This window comes from Neolamprologus brichardi, chromosome 14 (assembly GCF_056152115.1).
Source record: "Neolamprologus brichardi isolate AB-2024 chromosome 14, ASM5615211v1, whole genome shotgun sequence".
NCBI lineage: Eukaryota > Metazoa > Chordata > Actinopteri > Cichliformes > Cichlidae > Neolamprologus > Neolamprologus brichardi.
Window position 1 is genome coordinate 3,752,181 of NC_142117.1, and position 25,300 is coordinate 3,777,480.

Below are 25,300 nucleotides of genomic sequence, written 5' to 3' on the forward strand. Positions count from 1 at the left end.
GTCAGATCTTTTTATATGTACTTCTGCATATTGCTTCCCTGCATTTCTAAGGTGTGTGCGAGAGAAGTGGGACGTCAGAGTGGGAGGGGCTGCACAAGAGTCCTCTGTGTGGACTAACTGTTCATATGGTAAACAGAGGGTCACGTGGGCCAACAGTGCTGAAGCAGTTAGGAGAAAAGGGAGGGAAAGAAACAAGGAGAGGGCGTAACTTGATACACGGGAGGACTTTGGCCTGCTTCATGTGCAGGAGGCGGTACTTTCACCCTGAGTTTAGAGGACATTGGATTACACACCAAAAAGAAGGGAAACAAAAGATCTGAGTGCCATGTTGTGGTTAAAGTGAAGTTTGGCCTCATCGGGTTCAGTCCTTTTATTTAGATTTATCTGGACACTTTTTAAAGTCTGCTCTCTGAGGGAAAAGCCAGTGTCTTCCTAGTTTGTAATCTCTTCATAGTTTCTTCCGGGTAAAAGAAGAATCAAGATGCCAACCTTCACTGTGGTGCCAGTGGAGGATGTGGAAGATGGCAGCAACAGTGGAGCTGCAGCTGGAGGGAACAGACCTATCAGCTTGGGCAAAATCTTTTCAGAGGAGCAGGAGGCAGACAATTCAGAGGATCCTTTTTCAGGTAAACAGTTCTTTGCTTCGCTGATGTGCTCATACACAAGCCTGCTTTTTGGGGGTTTTGTGGTTGCTATCCCAGCATGCACTGCGGGAAGTATAGGTGTGCAATTTTGATAAACTGCATGCGTCATTGTGAGATTAAATGTGACATTGGAAGCGCGCTGACACAAACAGATGCGTGTTTTGACAGGCACATGCTTAACACATATAGACACCCACAAGGAAAAATGCAAAGTCAGAGATGAACTAGCTATAACTTGCACTTGGATCAGTCGGGCAGGAAGGAGGGCCTTGGTGTTGGTATGTATGTCTGAATGATGGTTAAGGCTCCTTGCCTCATTGTGTTTTTGTCTGTCAGTTCTTGAACAAAGCAACTAAATACACAGTAAACTAAACTAACCTAAAACAGCAGGGAAGTTGTGTAAAAGAGGCCTGACTGTTTTACGGTGACAAAGTACAAAGTCTACATCCTTACATGACATATTACTATACCATTTAAAATTACTGCCTGTTTTTCTTTCACCTTTACAACACTTAGTTTAACCATTTTTCTCATGTTGTACCTCTTTACATCCATCAGTTCCCAGTCAACCGCTTCGGGGGTTGGGTCAGGTTGTTTGTGCTACACAGTCCAGATGCCTTGAAGTCGTATTTCGAAGCTTGGGAGCAACGTGACTTCAAATAGTAGTCTTTGTTTAATATTCAGGGATTGTATGCAACAGGTGAAACTTTTGGTTGTTTTCTCATCTTACTGCAAAAACTACATTCTGATCCGTTACTGTCTGGAATCTATCAAACTCCTCTTGTGCATTTCTGGCTACTTTTTTCCACAGTTTTTAAATGGATCAGTAAGAGAATTTTATAAGGAGCAAGTCCTCAACATAAGGACTTGTAGGTGTTAGAAAATCACTGGATGCAGGTTGCAGAAACAGAACAGACACGGGGCGATGCTCGAAGAAGCGCAGAAGCTTGAAGGACAAATGTGTTTGTTTTCTGGAAAGGCAAAAAATTGCTTCAAGATTTTTAAGTTATAAAGAAAGTCAGCTGATATTTTTATTGTAATCTAGGTATGCTTGTTCTTTTTATTACTTTAGACTCAAAAGTCTGCAGAGATGGCTTCGAATGAAATCCAATTACAAGACACTGCCTTGTTCAAATGTTTTGATGAACTAACTCTGCTGCACAAGTGTCGTGTTTATGAACAGGCATACTTTCCATTTAGGGAAAATTCCTGCAATAAATGTAGGTTTGTCTTTAGCTAAGGCGTTTCTGGTCATTTTGCCTTGAACTCTGGTTGTCTTGCTTCTCTCTAAACTTCTTTTATGTCTCCTCTTTTGCTCGTCTTTCATATGTGGGCCTTTTTTATCTGTTTTTTGTTTTCTGATTTTGATCAGTTAGATTTCAGAGTGAGCCCGAGTCACCCATGGTCATCGTTCTGGATCAACCAGTTAGGACATGTTCCCCCAAAGCATTTGTGAGATTAGAGGCAGATTTGAAGTATCAGTATCAGTACAACAAGCATAACAGGTTAGGTTTTTTAGATTCTTATCCTCACTATAATAATGTTAAAAAGAGAGCAGACGCTCTTTAAACTCTAAGGTTTTACATATGAGTACCACATTAAAAATTAGCTTGCTTCTTAGTAGGTCTTAAAATGAGGTAAATACAGTCTGAGAAGAACTACAAACCATGACACGTTACTTTGTTATTTATTTGACAGAAATTAAGTGTACATGGTTATCTGTTTCAGAAAGAGAGTCAACGGTTAAACTTAAGAGCTCACAGACTGATCCGACGTGCTTACTGGCAGGTTTTCTTCAACAAACAGTTTCTTTCCTTTTCCTCTCCTGTGATCCCAGTTTGGTGTTTTTAATGTTTAACATCTGCGTTTTTGTGCTTAATCCACCATCAGTTTAAGGACAAAGGCAGTGACTAAATGCATTTATTTTCAGTGATCAGTCATATGTTGCACTCAGTCTTCTTGATGGACATTGTTTGTCACTATTTGGATAGCGCTAAATAAAATGACTCTCTTTTTAATCTAAATGTTAGACTCCACATTGACGCTCATGATTTGTAGAACCAAATCACATAACGTTGGGGCGACTGTAGCTCAGGAGGTAGGAATTCCAGGTTGGAATGTTGATGGTTTGATCCCTGGCTGCTCCAGGCAGGACAAATATCCTTGGGCAAGATACTAACCCCAAGTTGCTCTCTGAATGTGAATGTTAGCTAGAAAGCATTTACACAGAAAAAAAAGTGCTTGTATGAACGGGTGAATGAGGCCAGTTGTGTAAAGCGCTTGTGGTCAGAGTAGAAAAGCACTATATAAGAACCAGTCCATTTACTATAACTGAAAACTTAGTAAAGAACCAATTTTTAATTTCTTGAATCTTTGAAAAACACCAAAGGTAACACGATTGGAAGGAGATGGAGCAAAGTGATTACCAAAGAACTATTGGATGTGGACTTGACATGTCTTGGCATGATAAGTATCATATCTAAACAAGTCTAAAACTGTATGCAGAATATGGATGGATTTAAAAGCCATGCTGTTAAGAAATAGAAAAAGGAGCTGAGAGCTGTTTCTGGCATTTCAGTTGATCTTTCTACTGTTTACAGAAGCTTCGTCAAAAATGGTCTCAGTGGACGGCTGCCTCCTAAGAACTCATTTTTAAGACGGGGATAAAAGACTGAAGTATGCCAAATTATAGAAGAGCTAATGTGAGAACGAGTGGCAACAGGTCTCATGAAGAGATGAATCCAAATTTGACATTTTTGGTTCAAATTATTGTCAATACAGAAGAGGTCAGGAGAGAGGTCCAACATCCTTACAGTTCAATTCAATTCAATTCAATTTAATTTTATTTATATAGCGCCAAATCACAACAAAAGTCGCCTCAAGGCGCTTCATCGATACAGAGAAAAACCCAACAATCATATGACCCCCTATGAGCAGCACTTTGGCGACAGTGGGAAGGAAAAACTCCCTTTTAACAGGAAGAAACCTCCGGCAGAACCAGGCTCAGGGAGGGGCGGGGCCATCTGCTGTGATTGGTTGGAGTGATAGAAGGGAAACAGGATAAAGACATGCTGTGGAAGAGAGACAGAGATTAATAACAGATATGATTCAATGCAGAGAGGTCTGTTAACACATAGTGAGTGAGCCATCTGTAAAACACGTTGGAGGCTCTGTCGTGGGTTTGGGCCGCATTTCAGCTGGTGGTGTTGGGGATCTTGTCAAAATTGATGGAATTATGAACACAGAAAATATTTGGAACCACCATACAATAATATCTGGAAAACGTAGGATTGACAATACAGTTGGGCGATATGTAAAGATTTTCCGACTGACAATCGTAAGTCCAGTAATCGACGATGGGCAATATATTCGCACATGCGCAGACTTCTTGATGGGTGGAGCAATGTAATCATGCACGGACTGATTTGCGTGTTTACAACACAAAAGAATTGCCAAAAAATATATAAAGTTGCCAATTTGGGATTTCTTTGGCTTTATGGATGGAAGAGGCAAACCTAAGGATGTAACCAAAGCGGTGTCCGGTTGTGCAGACGCAAAGGACTCAAACACCACTAACTTGCATGAGCATGTATGTGTCCACCATCCGAATGTTTTTTTCTGAACATAGGTTACTGCCTTTCTTTCTTTCTGCTATGAGTTTGCGTAAATGCATCGCTACATTTGGGCGCACTCTGAGGAGGGTGCATTTGCTCGCAGATGAAAGAGTGTGCTGTTAAAACAGCGCTATTATTATAATTTTTTTCCTGTTTACTGCTTCTATTAATTCCATCATTATTAACTTACTCATGGCCAAATAAATTAAAAAATCGCCCTTGGAAAAATGATCGACAATAGGCTCAGCCTATCGTCGATAGTCGATATATTCGTCCAATATATATCGACTATATATATTGGACATTAGCCCAACATTAGCATTGGGCTAATGTTGTCAGTTAGCCCAATGCTAACTGACAACTTGTTGCAGTATGACAGTGAATGCAGTAAAAACATACCTGCATAGAAAAACACACAATGGAATCAGTCATGGATTGGCTTCCCCAGACCTCAACATTATTAAAGCAGTGTGGGATCAGCTGACCAGAAAATTGACCAAAAAACAGACAAATCCGAAGAAGAACTTTGGAATATCTTTCAAGAAACCTGGAGAATTATTCCTGAAGACTACTTAAAGAATACCAGGAAAACTGTGTGGAAGACTCAAGGGGCTGATACCAAATATTGACTTTCAAGATTTTTAGAGTTGTACAGACTCAGCTTTAGCTTTATGGTGTTGTCATATGTGTTTGCAAAATTAATAGTTTTAATAAATTGGTGCTGGTGTGTGTATATGTGTATATAATACAGAGTGACGTGATAAAAAAGTAGTAATTTTACACATTTACATAGTTTTTGTTCTTCATATTATTAAACTTAGTTTTAATTTATTCATTCTTTATTTTTATATTCTATTTTATTTTTCTATTTGAGTGAGCTTCATTCTTTTTATGTGTGTGGGTCATTTGTTTGTTTGTTTTTACCTCATTTAATGACTTTGGGGGTTTTGGGGGTAGTGGTTTATTTCCAGTGCTTTTGCTATTTTAAGATTACATTATGTCAACATATAGGACAAGGAAATGATTTAAAATTGCTTGGAGCCCGCAGGGGGGGATGAACAGGAAATCCTCCCCTGAAAACCTGTATCTCTTACTGATGCTAATGAGGGGAAAATAAAAAGGTTTCCAAACAATGTAGAGCCTCTGTTATCTGTGTATCAAGGTCCAACAGATCCTTTAGAGTGGTGACCCTATAAGAACTCATAATGTAATGTAAAGGCATTTTACTACAGCTTTACTCCTTACAATATGTCCTTTCTGGAGAAGACAAAAGTCACAGATTGCTCTGCGTTCGGACAGACGAGCACGCACGTACGCACAGATTTATGCACAGTGCTGAACAGACAAGATGCAATCTGTATAAACAACTCGGTATCATCATTTTCCAAAGAAGTATCCGGTGTCATGTGTACAGTGTCCTGTTTCATATTGTCCCTCTTTTTCCTTGTCAAGTTTTAGCACGTAGTTTTGACACATACTGAAATTATTTGTTTGCTTCTAAATGAACCTCATTGATGAAACTCAAAAAGCAGGGCATCTCTATGAAAACGATAATCGGTCATGTTGTCCGAGAGACACACCCAAACTACTTGCCAGGCAGTAGACAAACCGGAGTGTGTTGATCACTACTGTAAAGCAGAAATTTCACTTTTAATTCAATTCAGTTTTATTTTATTTACAGCACAACAAATCACATTAACAGCTGCTTCAAGGCGCTTTTTATTATAAAGTGAAGTAAGGTTGGAAGGTTTGCGTTGCATTTTTTTTCCAAGTTTCCTGCATCTCAGAGAATCTACAGGAAATGTTTCCAGGCAAATTACAGCCAACAGCGGCAATCTACTAGCAACCAATGCAATCACAAGGAGGTATTTAGTACACACCTTCATTGCATGCAGTTTCACCCAGACAGCAATCTTGAGCAACCACTCACCAATTGTTGGAATATGCATCAACTGGTTGGGTCACTGCCTGGTTTCTAGGCTTATGTGACTGATACCTTAGATAGAAAGAAGAATACCACAGTCAGGATCTACAGACTCTAGATTAAAATATGAATCTAGGGCTTTGTTAGCTGAACAGTTTCCTCCCTTAGAGCTATGCCAAGCAAATCGGTTGATCACATTCACATAGACCACCTAACTGGTGAGTTGGTGTACCAACCTTTGCAGCTGATCCTGTCGCACATTCTTGAAACTATTGTTTAACTTTAATATTGTATTTAAACATTTGCCTAACAAGGGAATTAAAATTACATGCCAAAACTGGTTTTTAACATCCTTGTTTACAGTGAATTAGAAATGGAAATTTTCACCCGTGGTTTATCCACTGTTGCTCTTTACACCTTAGATACTCCTCTTGTAATTTAATCAGTCCAGCAGATTATCTAAAATCAGCATTAAATGTCTTCATTGCATTTGTCTGTTTCATTTCGAGGTGGTTCTCATGTCCTTCTTCTTTTTCCAACGCAAAGGACATAAATCATCATGTGTAGCTCTGTTTTCCATATGTTAGCTCTTTGGGGTTGGAGAACTGCCAAAAGCAGCTGCCACCCTGTTTCCTGTTTAAAGGATCTATTTTGGGTCAAACTGTTGCTAGCTAAATTGTACAGGGAGTGTTCACGGGGCATGGGTTTGTGTTTTTGTTTGTTTGTCGTTCTAACCCAGTGGCTCTCAAATCACATGCCACAGATAACCTGGTGGGCTGGTCCTGCAGGTGTGCTCCGAGATGTCATTTATGATACCTGTTTGTTTTGTTTTTTTAAATGATTTTAAAAAAGTCTAGTTTTGAGTTTTGTACTAAAAATCATGTGAGTTGTCCACGCTAAGCAACACATGCATGTAACATATATTTAAGAAAAAAATATTTGTGCCAAATGTCAGATTGCAAAAATATTTTTTATATATATTTTTATGCTCACCTTAGCAAACATATCGTTTTTTGCAGCCTTATGAAATTTCCCCTTGTGGGACTAATAAAGGTATATCTTAATAACAACATACATTTGCCAAATGGATTTTAGTGTGTTTTAGTAATTTAAATGGATTAAACATTTATTGTACATAGAGTCTATGTGGCATTTTGTACATATTGAAATGGAGACCTCTGCTGGTTAACATGATTACTGCATCAAACTGTCAGCGTCCTTTACGCTCACTCAATGAACTTTCAGAGGACATTTAAAACTCAGCCCATTTTAGAAGTCTCTATCAGGGCTTTTACCTGATAATATGATGATTTGCAAATTTTCTGACATGACTATATGATGACAGACCATGTTCCCCATCAAACAGTTCTGACAAGATCTATACAGAAAATGAATCCAATCTGACTTTGTTTTCCTAAGTAAACTATTAGAAAAATTAAACACTGGCACGTGAGGTTTAGATAATAAAAAATTGGGAACTGTACACCAACAGATGTGGCTTGAAATTAACGTTGCTTTATGCAGCTGTGTACAGCAGTCTCTTTCAAATGCTTGTTTCATAGATGGGGTGCCCTGGGACACCATTGGAGGAAAAACTCAACTTTAAGAGGGCAGCCATCGGCCACGACTGCTTATGCAGTGAGGGGAAAGAGAAAAAAGTAGCTCATAAGACACTTGACAGTGACACACACATAGGACTCTAAGCTAACCCATTTGTGCTGTTGATCAACACTATATCATGTTTGGTGGATTTTACCACCAAACATGATATACTGTATATTCAGCTAATAAATAGTCGATTCTATATAGACCTTGAAGTGTAGTGTGTGTGCTTGTGTATCTTTCTAGATTTCACACATCACATTTTTATCTAAAACTTGCACCGCTGGTGAAACAGTTATTTCACCAGTGGTTCTGTTGAAAAGTATTCACATATGGAGTTTTGATATATCTAATCCCAAGAAGCTTTGAATTTGCCCAGGATGTCATTTTGCTATGACTGTGTTTTTAATGACTTCTGAGGTTATATTGGCCCGCCACAACATCTACGACACCTTGAGGAACAAATTGCTATCACATGAAAGTATAGCCCGGCTCTAATTCAACCTTACTTGATATCTCTTTGGCAGAATACAAAAGCATTTTAGACATTAAGTCACAGCTTCACATTCTTGTGATAACTCTATTTCACTTTGCAATATTCAAAACCAATTTACATGCTGGTTCTTGTATAGCGCATTCTTACACTTGAGGACTCATAGCATTGCACAACTTGCCTCATTCACCCAAGCACTTTTTTCTACGTATCTAACGTTCACACTCCAATGGATGCATCAGAGACTTGGAGTTAGTAGCTTTCCCAAAGATAATTAGCAGCCTGGGATTGAAACACTAACCGTCCGATTAGTAAATGATCTGCTCTACCTCCAGAGTTATAGCCACCCTAATTCAGACACAAGGATTTGAAAAAACTACATTTTACCGAACTAAAGTAACCGATAGCTTTAGGGCATGAATAAGCACGTATACATACCACAGACAGAGTGACACATATTTGAGTTGGGTTAAAGCAGATGAAAGACGGGCAAGAGTGAAAGTGAAAAACTCTACATTTACAAGTAAAACAGACTAGAGTTTGTATATGCAAAAAGATTTTTTATAAAATTGCATGTCTGGATGTTTTATGGACTGATTAGGAAATGATGCTAATATTTTGCTCTGTGACAGCTGGGATAGTCTACAGCCTGAATTTGTCCAACTCCAGGCCTCAAGGCCCTGTGTCATGCAGGGTTTAGATGTTTCCTTGATCCAACACAGCTGATTTAAATGGCTAAAATACCTCCTCAACATGTCTTGAAGTTCTCCAGAGGCCTGGTAATGGACTAATCACTTGATTCAGGTGTGTTGACCCAGGGTGACCTGCAGGGCACCGGCCCTTGAGGCCTGGAGTTGCCCACCCTTGAGTTAAGAGAGGGTGGGGAGGACGTATAATTTAAAAAGATGCAGAAAGAAAAAGGCTGAAAAGAAAAAGGAGCAACTAATGACCCAAAGCAAACAACCTTATGTGCCGTATCAAACATGGCATTTCCTCTGTTCTGGTTTGGTCACTAAAACTGTTTGAATGCTTACACACACAATCCATCACTCTTTGGACAACACCTAACAACAGCTGTAAAGCGGGACAATCAACAGCTTCTCTGTGTAGAAGTGGAATGTCTTTCTGGATGTGTGTTTATGAGCAACCTCATCCTACCATACGCCATTGGATTTAAACAGCTGTTAGTGGCAGGCTTACATAATCACTATCTCATTGTTGTTTTCCGATGATATCCTGCCTCTTGGTGGGTTGCATCACTGAGATGAACAGTTGAAAGCTGTTTATTGCATCTCAGAATATACCAACCACCCCATATATTATTTATTATTATTTACCTTTAGTAAAAGTGGTAAATGATCTGCTGGTAAATCCAGACAATGATCACACTTCAGTTTTATTACTGCTGGATCTAAGTGCTGCGTTTGACACTGTGGATCACTGCATTTTATTGGATAGGCTTGAACATTTTATTGGAATTACAGGAAATGTTTTATCGTGGCTGAGATCTCACCTGTCTGGGAGGTCTCAGACTGTTAGTTTTAAAAATGATCTCTCCGAGACCTGGAGTAGCGAGGCATGGGGTCCCTCAGGGCTCTGTACTTGGACCATTGCTGTTTTCTATGTATCTGCTGCCTCTTGGTGTTCTTTTACGTTCTTTTAATGTAACCTTTCATTGTTACGCTGATGACCTGCAGCTTTATGTTCCTTTAACCATTGGAAATTGTGCTGAAGTCTCTAAACTAGAATCTTGTCTATCTGCAATTAAGGGCTGGTTATCGGATAATTTCTTGCTCCTAAATACTGATAAAACAGAGTTGATGGTCATTGGGCCGCACAAATTTCAGCACTTGTCCCAAAATTTCATCTTGAAAATTGATGACATAAATTGCAGGGACAAGGTAAAAAACTTGGGCGTGTGGTTCAATATGGTGCTCTCCTTTGAATCTCATGTAAAAGAGATAACAAAGACCGCCTTTTATCATTTGAGGAACATCGCCAGAATCAGACAAGTTTTGTCAAGCGACTCTGCAGAGGTTCTTGTCCATGCATTTGTGTCCTCACGTATTGATTATTGTAATGCTCTTCTTTCTGGGCTACCAAAGAAAAGTTTTAGAGGTCTACAGATGGTGCAAAATGCAGCTGCTCGCATTTTAACAAGAACTGGGAAATTTGAGCACATTAGCCCTCTACTGAGAGCTCGTCGTTGGCTACCTTGTCAGGTTCGAGCAGATTTTAAGGTCCTGCTGCTCACCTACAAGGCTTTAAACGGACTGGCACCTTCATACCTCTCCGACCTTTTACATCTTTATGTTCCATCTCGTGCTCTCCGATCTCAGGACTCTGGCCTTCTAAAGGTTCCTAGAGCCAGAAAAAAGACAATTGGAGAGCTTTTTCTTTTCGTGCCCCGTTTCTGTGGAACAACCTCCCTCAAGATGTTAGGCAGGCTGCTCTGTGGAGGTTTTTAAAACTAAGCTGAAGACACATTTGTTCACCTTATCTTACAAGTCTTAATTCTATGGCTTTTAGTTTTTAAATTTTTACTGTTTTTAACTTGTATTGTGTCTTTTACCTGTATTGCTATGTATCGCTTTTATTTTTTTTATCTTCTTTTTAGTTTAAAATAGTTGTACAGCACTTTGTTTGAAAGCGCTTTATAAATAAAGTTATTATTATTATTATTATTATTATTATTATTATTATTATTATTATATATCACAAAATATACTAGTAGCACGCTATCTTTGATATGGTCTCCCTAGATAATAGTAATGAATATTGAGCAATAGTCCCAGCTTAGAAGAGGCAATCTGAGCAAAGCTGTTGCCCCGACTCTATAACCCTGGGTATATAACCCTTTTGTAATCTTATTTTAAAAGCCAGAGAGGCTTGATGTATATTTTTATATTTTTTGTTGCATAAATGTTGAAAAAGCAGCTTTCATACCGATATTCCTTCTCACTCAATACCACATGTGAAATTTTCTTACAATCTTCTCTATGTCATGTGCATCTACAGTACACCATCCTCATTAATTTATCTTCAACAATCACTAAATCCATGTAAGGCCCTGGGCTCTTCAAGGCGACAGTGTAGCCTACAACACTGTGATGTGAGTGTGATAATATGCCATATCTAACAGTCATAGACCACTGCGTGACAACAAGGGGCAAAAGAAGCCAGTCTGAACAGGCCAGTCATAATGTTAATCTAAGCCACTGTGTCTTTAAGTGGCGTACAAAAGCTGCTAGCAAAACTATAAGCTTAAAGTGTGGCCAAAGCCTTCATCTGGGGCGATCGTGGCTCAAGAGTTGGGAGTTTGCCTTGTAATCAGAAGGTTGCCAGTTCGAGCCCCGGCTCGGACAGTCTCGATCGTTGTGTCCTTGGGCAAGACACTTCACCCATTGCCTACTGGTGGTGGTGAGAGGGCCCGGTGGCGCCAGTGTCCGGCAGCCTCACCTCTGTCAGTGCGCCCCAGGGTGGCTGTGGCTACAATGTAGCTGCCATCACCAGTGTGTGTGAATGGGTGGATGACTGGATATGTAAAGCGCTTTGGGGTCCGTAGGGACTAGTAAAGCGCTATATAAATACAGGCCATTTACCACAGGCCATCTGTCTGCAGGGGATCAAACCTTTGACCCCTGATTCTCTATAAATGGTACTGGACACAGTTGTCACAGAGTACAGCTATATCAAATACAGCCTGGGCCATGTAATGCAGCGGTCTCCAACCTTTTTTGCGCCACGGACCGGTTTATGCCTGACGATATTTTCACGGACCGGCCTTTAAGGTGTCGCGGATAAATACAACAAAATAAAACTAGTACCGGTATCAAAAAAAAGAAGATTTATTCATAACACACGTGAAAAGACCCAGGAAAACCGAGTAAACGATAAAAACGATAACAAAATAACGCTGAAAACCGATAAAAACCCTGAAAACTATACATTTCACACTTGAGCCTCAACTCTCGCGGCCCGGTACCAAACGACTCACGGACCGGTACCGGTCCGAGGCCCGGGGGTTGGGGACCGCTGATGTAATGTAGTCTTCTGTTGTTTTTACAAAGGCAGTGGTTGCAGCTCTGGCCCAGTAGTTTGATGTACAGGTCCAACAAAACCCATACTTAAGAATCCTTGGGACGACATTAAATCACAGTTACTGCCCCTGATGTGTCATCAGTCTTTCGTGGTCAGTAAGAGTAGTAGCTGTGCAGGTCATTTGCATTAACTATTAGGGAGACTTTGGACTGCAGACTATCATTGGTTCTGGCAGAGATCCATCAGTAGGATCACACCAGCCACGACACATTTATTTGTGTGCTAACAATAAAAAACATGGAATAGTCATGGGGATGAGTATGGGTGATGCTGGCGGCTCACTACGATTACCATGCTGAGACAGGTAGCCTCCCACTAACACCCATTAATTTCACTAAGAACTGATGACACTGTCGGTCCAGGTAGACTCGCACCTTTTTGAAGTCTTCTACAACTCTGTCCTTGTTTAAGAGCAACAAGTTACAACATTAGCATGCTACAGGCGGTCAGTAAGCTAATTCTGCAGTGACAATTAGTTAAATCCAAATGAAAATACACATCTAATGATTCTGTCAACCTCTTGCCTGTTTATTCATTGGTTCTTTCTTTTTTACCTCAAAAGGAGATGACAACCGGAGAGAGTCCTCTGCATTCATCAACCCAGACATGGACACAGAGGCCTACTATGAAGGCAAGAATATGGCCTTGTTTGAGGTAAGATGAATTAAAAATGAATGATTTGTCTGTTTTTAATACATATAGTCCAAAACATGCTGCTAACGATTTAAACAGTATCTAAGATATAGTTTTTGTTATTATGTAACATTAATAGAAAACAGACAGGACTGTGTGACCAGATGGTTGCAATTTTTAAGAAAGTCAGACTGGGGTCATTGAGTGCTTCTGTTTAGTTTGTCCCAAATCTCTCATAAACCAAATCAGTCTGAGATGGTCTCAGTTATCTTGAAGTCTGTTCACTCACTGGCTTTAAAAAGTCATTCATACATGGAAAATGTGCTACATACATATTAGGGGTGCAACGATACACAAAATTCACGGTTCGGTTCGATACTTTGGTGTCACGGTTCGATATTTTTTCGATACAAAAAAAATGTTCGTGCCTTTTTAATTTGTCATTTATTAAATTTTCACGGCACATTCTGCACCACATCTCTGTGCGTTCATCATTTGTTTGAAGCCAGCTCACCTCCTGCAACCACTTTTGTGGTTCAGACTCCTTCTGACATTTCTTTGGAGGTGGAGGAACATCACAGTAATTGCTTAAAGGAGCTTCTTCGACATCTTTAAGAGTTCTAAACAAATGTCTGTCCTCCTCCTGAAAATCTTATGTACGCAAACACGCGTTGCAACTTCTTATCTTGTGCGCGTTTTTTTATTTTGACAGCGAATGCGTACCTGCGGAACACTCATGTGCAGCCCTGGTTATTTAGCTCGTCATATTGTAGCCACAGAAATTCTTTTGTCCATGAAACCATAAAGCCACACTTTCTTTTTGCCTTATAGTCTGATTTGTCATAACTTTTCCGTTTTGTGGTAAGCTTTTCTTTGGCTGTCACTTCTTCACGCTGACCTGTCTTATTTGGCTCAGCAGAACTAAAATATATATCCTGCTGCTTTTACACACGCACTCACATAACGCTCAGCGATTCTCTGCGCGATCAACCTCTCACATGTTTAAGCTGCGGGAGATTTCACTTGTCATGTTTGCATAGTAAGCTAACGATTGATAAGACGATGTCAGAGGAATTGGTGCGCAAATTATCATCACTCACCAATCAGTACTGTCGCTCTCTATACACAGTTCACGCGATTGCAAAGTGAAAGCAAAAAACAAGCGCAAATTCAAACGCGATTTCAATATGTCACATATTGACAGTGGCTCATCGATGCCAATGACATAATTACCCAGCTACATTTCCGAAAGAATGCAAAAGCATTGACATATATTTTTCCTTCCTATGATAGACCAACAGGCAGGGCAGAGATAGATTTTGGTAGCTCGACTGGAAAAATCGCTAGCCCCGGGACGTCGGGCTAGCGATTTTGCGAGCCCTGTATCTGATTGAGGAATCACTCATCTTTGGAAAAGAGAGTTTATTACAGAGAAATGTCTCTTTCCAAAATAAAAGCTATACTATACGCTTCTTCTGGGCTATATTCTCAGCAGCATATTAAACATATCAGGTCCCCATAAGGAGAATCATGTGCTAACGGCTGTCTAAATGACTCGGGTAAAGTTTGTAGCATGCGTGCTTGTTGTTTTGTCTGCTTCCACTTGTCTTTGCACTAGGATGATGTCGGAGTAAATGTGCAGTCATATTCGTTGTGTTCCCACTAGTGCTGTCAGCGTTAATCTGAAATGACGTTAACGCCACAACACGGCAAATCTCCGTTAACGAGCTACCGCGGATCACCCCGTGCGTGGGGCTGGACGGCGTCAACACGTTAACAAGCTAACTGCGCTAACACACTAGTTCCCATCCATGTAATTGAGCATTGCGTGGCACATCCAACATACTGTTTTACTTTAGTCCATGACGCGCTTACCTTCAGGGTCATACGTCACATGAAAACCAAAATAGTTCCAAACGCCACATCTGAATGAGGGTGGGGGAGGTTCAATTTGCCATGTTGCAACGAGCTTAACTTCTGTCTCGCTAGCTTGCCCTACGCTCAGTGAATCTGTGTTCAACTACTCCACCTAGGCTGCACTGTTGAGCGCAGATCCACTGAGCGCTCAACACAGACAGCATCGTCAGAAGAAAAGTTGATAAAATAAATTAAAAATGTTGTATTGTTCGATACATATGCGTACCGAACCGAAAGCACTGTATTGAACGGTTCAATATCGATACGAGTATCGTTGCACCCCTAATACATACACAATAAAGATCTTGGAGTCAATAAAGGGTGTCTGTGAGGAACATACAATAGGAAATATTTCTTGGTCATGCTTGAAAGGCCTGAATTACTCTTTATTTTTATATGTTCTCTGTCTGTTTACAGGAAGAAATGGACAGTACGCCCATGGTTTCATCTTTTCTCAACAAGCTGGCTAACTACACCAACCTAACCCAGGGTGTTCGTGAGCATGAGGAAGCCGAGGATGGAGTCAGGAGGGCTGCAGTCATGGTACGTGACTGCTTTGGAGTCAGCAGAACTCTGATTAATGAAAGCACGCATGCTTTGCACCAACATAATCGTTAGTGTAGTCCTCAACACTCAGAGTGCTTTCTCCTGAAATCTGTTCTGGTGGGACTTTTAGCATCTGCAATAAAACTTCAGCACTGATTACATCTGTACACAAGAAGGCCTTTCTTTTCGTCTGGCATATCTGCTTATCTGTTTCATCTGCCATCCTGTTTTTATTTTTCGATATACAAGCACATTCTGTTTCAGTATAACATGAAACATGCTCTAAAAGGCAGCACAAACAAAAAAGGAGGCTTAGTGTTTCGTTCAGTTCACTGAATTGAATTAGCAGCACAGCAGCTGTGTAAACATCCTAATTTTGATCCTCAAGTTCAAAGGGTTGAGTTAATATGAAAAATAACCCCAAGACGTTGTTGTGAAGGAGTAATTATCTATAGAGACCAGACGTTTTATGCTAAACAGTGCAGTTAGAAAGTGTTTGGATACAGACACAGACCCACAATTTTAAGGATCCGACTGTAAAGTTACTCTATGTTAGTTAAGTTACTGTTACTGCATCCTTATTAAAGATATTTAATCCTTACATTTAGTTTATTTTGTTTCCATGTTTTGAAACCAGCCTTTTAGAGTACCCTATGGTGTTCAAGATGAGCTTTAATTATCTTTTTATCCAACCATTTTCTTGCACTTCTCCGGTTCAGGATCAGAGGGGCCTGGCCTATCCCAGCTGTCAAAGGACATCCATCTGTCACAGGCCTAATGTAGAGAGTAGGGCTGCCACAAACGATTATTTTGATAGTCGACTAGTCACCGATTATTTTTGCGATTAGTCGACTAATGAGATCATCATCCATTGGACATAAAACGTACAGCTTATTGCACCAGCAGCATCTGCTCTTATATAACTATCATTAGCTTACAGCTTTAAGTGTTTAAGGTCTGTGCTAACTAAAAATAAAGACAAGATGATACTTTATTAAATCTTAATGAAATTTGCAGATTGTTTCGGTGAAGTTTAATAAACTCCTTGCTATCTAAAATATAACAGGACACCCGAGTAAATCAGCTGTCTGCTTGATGTTTATTCAGCTGTGTAAAAACTATAACTTTAATCTCAGCCAAACCGATTTACTCAGGAACAAATAAAATACTAAAAAAAGCCAAATAATAACATTTTTAAGTTATCTAAGTGACTTATATATCATGTTTAACCTGAGTAGCAAAAGACGGCGGTGGGTTTGAAAACGATATGCCGGGAGTCCGGTGTTCTCACGGCTCTAGTTAGCCTAGCCCCCGGCTAGCTATCGAGCTAGTGGCTAACAGACGTCTCCGAAAACGTCGGAGCGCTTTTGAAAATATGTGGTGTCTTGATAAACTGAGCAGATATTTGAGGTTTACACAGCTACATTCTCGCCTGAAAATATGTTAAACGTTTATTTTGTGACCCAGAAAGAATAATAAGAGTAATATTAAAACTAACTAGCTGCCGCCATTGTTGGAAACTGAGCTGGGCCGTGCTATGAATTCTGGGACAGAGCTACTTCTTCTTCGGGGTTTAACGGCAGCTGTCATCCTTGTACATGCAGTGCTGCCATCTTCTGTTTCAGTCCGTTATTACACTCTTAAATCCTACTACTTATTCCTGCGTCTTTTGGGATCTTACAAAGCTTCAAACGACGCGTCGACTATTAAATTAGTCGTCGACGATTTTGATAGTCGACGTAATCGTGACTAGTCGACTAATCGTGGCAGCCCTAGTAGAGAGACAGACGGCCATTTGCACTCACATTCAAACCTACAGGCAATTAGGTTATTGCCCTATTGTTTTGTCCTTTAACTTGCGCACTAACTAGTACTAGCAGATTTTTAAAAACAGCTATTGTTAAAAACACCAGTGGATGTTATTGCAATGCAATTAATAAAGTTGGAAAGTGGATTCTATGCTTTCTCCACTTCCTCCAGACACTAGGACCCTCATTTACAGAACTTTGGACTGCTGTGTATCACTCCAGTTTCTTTTCTTCTTAGGCCAGCTGAAAAGCTTTTAATGTTTCCGTTACAGGAGTGGCTTGAAATGAGGTGTATGACGATTTGATTTGATATACCTTTATTAGTCCCACAAGGGGAAATTTCATAAGGCTGCCGACCTATTGCACGCAATGGCGGCACCATCTTACCCTCCGACCATACATACATTACACAAAAAACATCACATGGGGAAGACAGGTCAGAGAGGTATAACAATGGAAAATGCACCACATGAGGAAAGACGAAGAGAAAAAATTAACTCCCCCCAAACTGAGCTCCAACAGGGAGATCAGTTTGAGAACAGAAAAAAACACCTCTGCACATGAAAAACTCTTAATACACCAAAGAAACACACGACAAGCAACGGGTGGGTAAAGGGTGAGAGACCGAAGATTTAGACAGTACAACCGGGCCTGCAGCTTGTGCGCTGGATTCCTTGATCCACCGTCAGCATCGGAAGGGAATAAGCAGATGAGTGTACATCTGCATGTGTATATATGTCTGTGTGTGTGTCCAGAGTTCAGCGGAGACAGTGTCCTTCGCCCTGCCAGGCTAAGTAAACAGTAGTAGCTCCCTTCCTGAAGACGTCGGTGCATGATGGTTCTCGATGCAACCAGCGCCAGACCGTCGCTTGTAAAGTTCTCTTGAACCGAACATGACGTCATCAAACATAATCAAGATCAAATCTGCAGTCATGCCTGTTACTTGTGCACCTTCTTGTACCACACTTTTCCCTCCCAGTCAGCTTTCCATTAATATACTTTATTACCGCCCCCTGCAAACAGCCAACCTTTTCAGCAATGTGATTTATCCTAATTGTCGGCGCTGTTGGTTAGTCATCTGAGTCATCAGTCTTTCCCCGACCATGGTTGCATGTACAGAACTGTTTATGCTGTTTGAATGGGAATTTAGATGACGGTTTTCTTTGATTTGAATGAGTTATAAACCACACACCTTAACATTTACTTTTATTTTACCTTATTGAGTTAAATAAAAAAAAAATAAGAACATTTTTCATAATATTAAAATTTTTTTGAGATGCACTAGTTTGTTTGATTTCTGTTGTCTTCAACATAAGGTAAGCTAAAGGACTGACAGCAACACAAGCATGAACAATAGGAGCCCAAAGGCCTGCTTGTTCCTTCTTCTGCACTGTGCACAATGACGACGATGGACTGCAATGATATTTTTTCACTTTGTTCACATCAACCGGAGGTGGAAACTCCTTCTGTGAACCGCTAGTCTGAATGTCTTACCATAATCCTCCTCACGGTCTCACACTCTGAAAATCTTTCAGTTGCTTTAAAAATATTGCCAAAAACTGACCCAAGAGCAAGTGAAAATAGGTCAAATGGTGTGACAAATAGAGAAAACAGAAGAGTTTGAGGCAGAAAAGACTAAATGTTCAGATTTTTTTTTTTTTTTAAATCTATCCATCTTTAATCACTTGAGCTTCATGTGATAGAGCTGGGGATTTTACAAGTACAGTGCAGACAGCCAGTTCAATACAACCAGACATACAGCACGTTATCTTTTTATCAGGACTTAGATGAGGGATTTTAACAACCACCTTCATTAGGTCATAAGATTGATTTCATCTTCTTTGTGCTTAAATAAACTGAAGATCAGGGAGACCAATTTTCTTCGACGCAAACTGAAGAGAAAAACGACGACATCTTTCCTGGTAAAACATCTGTACAGATGTTACCTGGGTGGGTGACTTTGATAACTGTCAAGCTACTGCCAATAGTCTGTTAGAGTGGCTTATTAACCGGACACACAGAGGAACAGCTAGCCTTTGACCACAGGTCCACAGGTTTAAAACAAAAGCAGACAAACACAATAAAATATGTTTCAAAACTGCTGCTTTGTGGCAAAAGTTGTACATGCGCAGTGTTGGGGAGTAACGCAATACAACGCCGTTACGTATTTAAAATACAAAATATGAGTAACTGTATTCCGTTACAGTTACCGTTTAAAAAGGTGGTATTTAGAATACAGTTACTTTGTTGAAATAAATGGATTACACGGCGGTACTTCCCTGTTTCATATTGTGGCGGGTCAGGACTGTTTGGGTTTTGTTTGACAGCTACGTTCTGTTGTTCCAGGCAGCGTTACGGTTGCCATGGTTACAGGGTGACGCTCTCTCTCTGCGTGTTTCCTGGGTGAGAGAGCGCCTGTTGTTGTTGTGCTAAGCTAATAGGCAGAATGCTACAGGTATAGCTCTAAAGAATGTAGCATCATGGGCAGTGTAGTCCGTGCTGCAGGGAGAATGGACTGCCATACACGTTATGTGTCTGTGAGCGAGGGAGGGAGAAAAAGGAAAAGTACGAGCTGTCATCGAGCAGAAACGGGAGCTGGAAGCATGTAAATATAATAATAACCACTGCAGCCAAGAAGAGAGCCTGACGAGCCCAGTTGTAAGTAAGCTATTAAGACTCGACTGTACACCGTGTTCGTGTTTTCCTCCAAAAACAATAAGTTCCGTTGGAGCAGCCTTTCAACGCCTCTCTCTGTCTCTGCTAGCAAAGTTGACCCAGACAACAAAGTAAAGCTAGTTTTCAGCTACGAGCCGACACAGAACCCACCGTATTAGCCAGAGGTCCCTTTACTACGGTTCGGAGCCGCGGACCTTCAGTAACAGTAATAAATCACAGCAATAGTACATTCATGTAGTTGTAAACAGCATGATAATATATTAAGTAATCCAAAGTATTCAGAATACGTTACTCTCATTGAGTAACGTAACGGAATACGTTACAGAATACATTTCGGGGCATGTATTTTGTAATCTGTAATGGAATACATTTTAAAAGTAACCTTCCCAACACTGTACATGCTGCAGAAAACGGGCTTTTAACTGAGAAGGCGGTTTCATTCCAACAATTTCTGTCCCTTTTGTGGTTTTGCTAAAGTCAAACACAACATTAGTCATTGATAAGACAGTGGGACCCTGGTCTGTTGCTCTGTGGAAGCGTTGATGATGTTTGACTAAAACCCGCCCCCTGAATGATAGCTGAGAGCTCTGCAGAGGATCTGGACCTTTAACTTAAACGGCTCAGAGAGCATAGAGCCAGTGAAGGGAAGAAGACAGGCAGGAGAGCGAGGCAGTGGAACAGAAAGGAGAAGATGTGGGAGGTTTGGAAATCCACAGCAGGCACTTTGCAGCATTTTGACAAACAGCTGAGTGCAATGGAGAAAGCACAGGACAAAATGTTTGCATGTCGGAAAATGGTACGTACTGTTTGGTGTTTGTGCAGACGTGCGTGCGCAGTATGTGCTTGTCTGTTGTAATATGCATTGCTAATGCTATACTACACTTAAATCATTCAAGTTATGTGTTTTTAATGAGCTTTGATGTTAGTCGGTAAATGACAGCTTCAGTGATTTTTTTCATTTTCTGCAAGTTGTGTTAAGCACAAGGTTATCTCGAAAATACAGATTCTTTTAGCCTCTCTTCAGTAAAACTGTTTAACCTGTCGACAAGTTTTATACACGTGTAATTAAAATAAAAGTGATTAATGTAATATTTTGTGTTGATGATTTTGGTACCTGCTGACCTTTGTCATACAGTGCAGTCAGTAACTTGATTTTTCGCCAAGACAGGATGTATGATTTAGTTGTTCCTTTACTTTTTCATTTTGTGAAACGGCACGTGGCTAAAAGAAAACCTGACACTAACCCTGGGCTGTCTGCTCATGATCTGATGGGCATTAAGAAGACAACCACCAGAAAGAATCTGACTGTAGAGTCTTTGAAAACGCAAGAGATTATTTTTAGCTTTAACTAGAAGTAAGTGGCGTTTGATTTGATGCATCATAAACAGACGATAACATGCAGACGCACTGTAAACACACAGTGATGTTAAATGCAGGATGTGCTTTGTAATTTAACACTTTGAATGACAAGACGTTTTTTAAGTGGACACATGTTGCATTTCCCCTACTCTCATGTGCATCTCCTCAGTAACAGTGCAACGAGGCATAATTCAAGATCCACTCTCACCTTCGTGCATGTCTGTTTGTCTGTCGGCAGGTCCCCCATATGGGAACGTTCATCGGGGTCTACCTGCCCTGCATGCAGAACATCCTGGGGGTGATTCTCTTTGTGCGCCTCACCTGGATTGTCGGCACAGCAGGAATTCTCGGATCTCTCGCCATCGTCTCCATGTGCTGCATCTGCGTGAGTAATTGACAGCTTCAGACGACGAGCTGGTCTGCTTAACGAGTCTCAAAATGTGGCAGCGGTGCTAAACGAACTGTCCCTCTTGGCCAAGTGTGAGATTTACGTCACGCCAATCACTGAGCTGAGCATTAATGTCTTTGTCCGAGTCCCCAAAACGAGCAGAAAACCTTATTTACAACCGTAGCACATGCGTCAGTAGCTCCAGATGGCCAGACAGAGAAGTGCCTGTTTCAAAGTTTGAACTTGAATGCTCAGCACTCATGTGATGCGAACGATCTGCAAACTCCAAGCCCTTTACATTATAGACTCACCCTGACGCGCTCTCATGCTCCACACCAAAGAGATGACGGGCAGTAGAGGTGATGATGCCAGTGGTGTCATTGTTCTTGTGTCTGTGGTTTACACGTTAGCGGGGCAGTGAAGTGAAAAGATCCTAACAGAAGGGCTCATTCAGTAAAACCTTGGAGAAAGAGACTCTCTTGTTTCATCTCTGGAGAAACGACAAAGTTTATTTGTGTTTTTTAATTTTATTTGTTGCTATTTGTAACCAGTTTGACTGCACAGAGCTCGACTGTATGGTGAATGAAATGCATTTTCTAACAGTGTTTGAGTAATACTCAAACATTGCAGACTGAGACAATCAAGCTTATTTTTCTTGACTAAGTACAATAAATACAAAATACGTAAATACATGACTGTACTTCAGTGTTTCTGATTTCCAGCGTTGCCCTCAGTCACACTCGGTTTGACACTGGTGCTTTCACTGATTCTGCTAAATTTAGGCAACTTTGTGTTTGATGGAGTGGAAACAAAATGCTGGAATGTTTTTTTCACTGGCATATTGCACAAAACAGAGTATTTAGTACTCTGCATGCTTTTTTGTTTCACATTATTGCACTCCTAATTCTCATCAGAGGCTTCAGTGACTGTTTTCAGGTATTTGCACTTACTTTGTGTTTTAATGACGCATTAAACTTCTGCTCAGCTGCAATTCAAAGAACTTTTATCTGAGCATGATGCTTGCACCTTGACAACTTAACAAACTTGACAAACACAAGCTGGTCGATGTTATTTTCATTTATTTTTCTTTCTTTTATGTTGCTTTTACAAACCATCCACTGGTGATCATCTGTCTTGTTTTCTTTTGCTTTTTTCATGCAGACATTGCTCACAGCTATATCAATGAGTGCCATTGCAACAAATGGAGTTGTCCCAGGTACATAATGAATTATTTGATTTGCTTTTACGGTACAAGAGATGTATGCACACGCAGTCTGCAAAAATAGCTGCAACTGTGAGTGAGATTATACAGAGTTTGAATTGAGCTATGATTTGCACAGCATACAAAATATTTTTTAAACTTCATCATTGTGTGAGAGCACGCTAATTCTGCACACTGTGTAGAGCACAACCAATTGTTTGGCATGCCAGTGTTACCAGCCGATATCTGCTATTTGCTGATTGATTGGTATTGGCATCTGATTTCGATTATAGAGAAGTAAAGAAGAGGCACTGATGTCATCAGTGTCAGTGTTGCATAGCTTGTCCATAGGGACACTCTGCATCTTCCCTGTTGGCAACACACTTCTTTGTAATACCACAAACACAACAAGCACTTGATACATACTTACAGTTTATACATTTAGCAGAACACAAATGAGTAAATAACTAAATGCACATGAACATATTTGGCTCTTGTCTGTTATGTTTTGTGTCTGAAAGGGAAAACATAGTTCGATATGTTGGAATATTGGATTTTTAAATCTCAGTAGCTAATATATGAAATCTAACGCGATGCACAAAAGCTGCAAATGGACAGAGCCCAATTTTAAAGGGGACCAATTATCCTTATTTTACGTTATTTTATGTTATATAGATGCTGGTAAAATAATCAATGTTTATATCAAATATGGGCAACGTTTTCAAACAGCGAGGTCAGTGTTATGCAGGTAATCCCTGTGAGCTAAAAGAAAACATTCTGAAACAGTTTTATGAGCACAGGAACAGGCAACTATCAGTTTGTCACCGGAAACTTTATTTGCATTATTTTATTTTTTTACATTTGTGTATGTGTAGATATGAAACTAGTAAAATGTATTTTTGTAATCACTTCCTGACAGCTGGTGGCTCGTATTACATGATCTCCAGATCCTTGGGTCCAGAGTTTGGAGGTGCTGTGGGACTTTGTTTGTACCTGGGAACCACCTTCGCTGGATCCTTGTACATTCTTGGAACCATCGAGATTCTTTTGGTTTGTAAACTCTCATCGTGTCCAAATTCATGGGCTGCATCCTCCTGAGGCCGCATTTGTGGACCAATTACGTCACAGCAACGCGCCGAAGGCTGTCCAAATTCGTAGACTGCAGAATGCAGCCAACAAATGCGTCCTCCTTTTCCTCGAATTTGAAGGATGGGTCGGGTGTGTCCTTCGTGGCCCACAATATCCCAGAATTCATAGCGCGGCCCAGCCAAACTCCAGTTTCCAACAATGGCGGCTGCTACTAAGTTTTAAAATTACTCATACTAATCTTTCTGGGTCACAAAATAAACTTTTAACATATTTTCAGGCGAGAAAGTAGCTGTGTAAACATCAAATATCTGCTCGGTTTATCAAGATATTGCATACTTGCAAAAGTGCTTCGACGTTTTCGGAGACGTCTGTTACCCACCAGCTCGATAGCTAGCCGATAGCTAGCCGATAGCTAGCCGAGAGCTAGCCGAGAGCTAGCCGAGAGCTAGCCGAGAGCTAGCCGAGAGCTAGCCGAGAGCTAGCCGAGAGCTCGAGGGTCACTGATGCGGCCGAGAACGGCACAACACCCGGCACATCATTTTCAGATCACCGCGGATCATCGCTACTCAGGTTAAACGTGATATATAAGTCACTTAGACAACCTAAAAATGTTATTGAATAAACGTCAAACAGAAAACTGATTAAACAGAAGTGTGAGACGGTCGAGAGTTTACGCCAGTGTCCGGTTATATTTTAGATAGCAAGAAGCAGACGGCCGAGTTTACTAAACTCCACCGAGACAGCGGTGACGCTAATCAGAAGGCTAGACCGTCCAATTTCCCCAGCCGTTTACTTCTGGCCTACCCGACCTTCTGTGGACCCGGCCCACGTTGACCGCGAAGGCCGGGTCCTCAAGAGGATGCAGCCCATGAATTTGGACACGAGGCAGTCAGTGCCCTTCTGATTGCACATTAATCCCTCGATCAATCTGATTTTTCTCTTTACTGTCTACCAGCTCTACATCATTCCACCAGAAAAAGTGGTCAAAGAAACGACGGCCAACGACATGCGAATCTATGGCACCTGCTGCCTGCTCCTGATGGCGCTGGTTGTGTTTGTAGGGGTGAAGTAAGTTTCCATTCACTGTCTGACACACACAAACAGAAGAACACACCACACAGGCTCACATTTGCCCCTCTCCTCCTGTCTGCAGGTATGTGAACAAGCTGGCTCTGGTGTTTCTGTCCTGTGTGGTTCTGTCTATCATGGCCACGTACGCAGGAGCCATCAAGACGGCCATCAAACCCTCGAACTTTAGGTGACGGACCGCTTTTTATGAAGTGCTGGCATGTTTTCTCTGACAGC

The 25,300-nt window shown here is 40.7% G+C and overlaps 1 protein-coding gene across 3 annotated transcripts in view; it reads left to right on the plus strand.

Annotated features, from left to right (window-relative positions):
• The first annotated feature begins 256 nt into the window (after nt 1-256).
• Nucleotides 257-25,300, plus strand: part of LOC102783161 (solute carrier family 12 member 7-like) — a 46,836-nt gene continuing 21,792 nt past the window's right edge. For 2 of the 3 annotated variants that reach the window (XM_087850653.1, XM_087850655.1), the window contains exons 1-8: nt 257-626; nt 12,941-13,032; nt 15,346-15,471; nt 21,556-21,702; nt 22,867-22,921; nt 23,826-23,956; nt 24,951-25,063; nt 25,149-25,253. In XM_087850653.1, the coding sequence (XP_087706779.1) occupies nt 482-626; nt 12,941-13,032; nt 15,346-15,471; nt 21,556-21,702; nt 22,867-22,921; nt 23,826-23,956; nt 24,951-25,063; nt 25,149-25,253 (914 nt within the window). In that variant the 5' untranslated portion in view covers nt 257-481. Of the gene's footprint in view, nt 627-773; nt 923-12,940; nt 13,033-15,345; nt 15,472-21,555; nt 21,703-22,866; nt 22,922-23,825; nt 23,957-24,950; nt 25,064-25,148; nt 25,254-25,300 lie in introns of those variants that run through there. The other variant, XM_087850656.1, reaches the window with a different exon arrangement.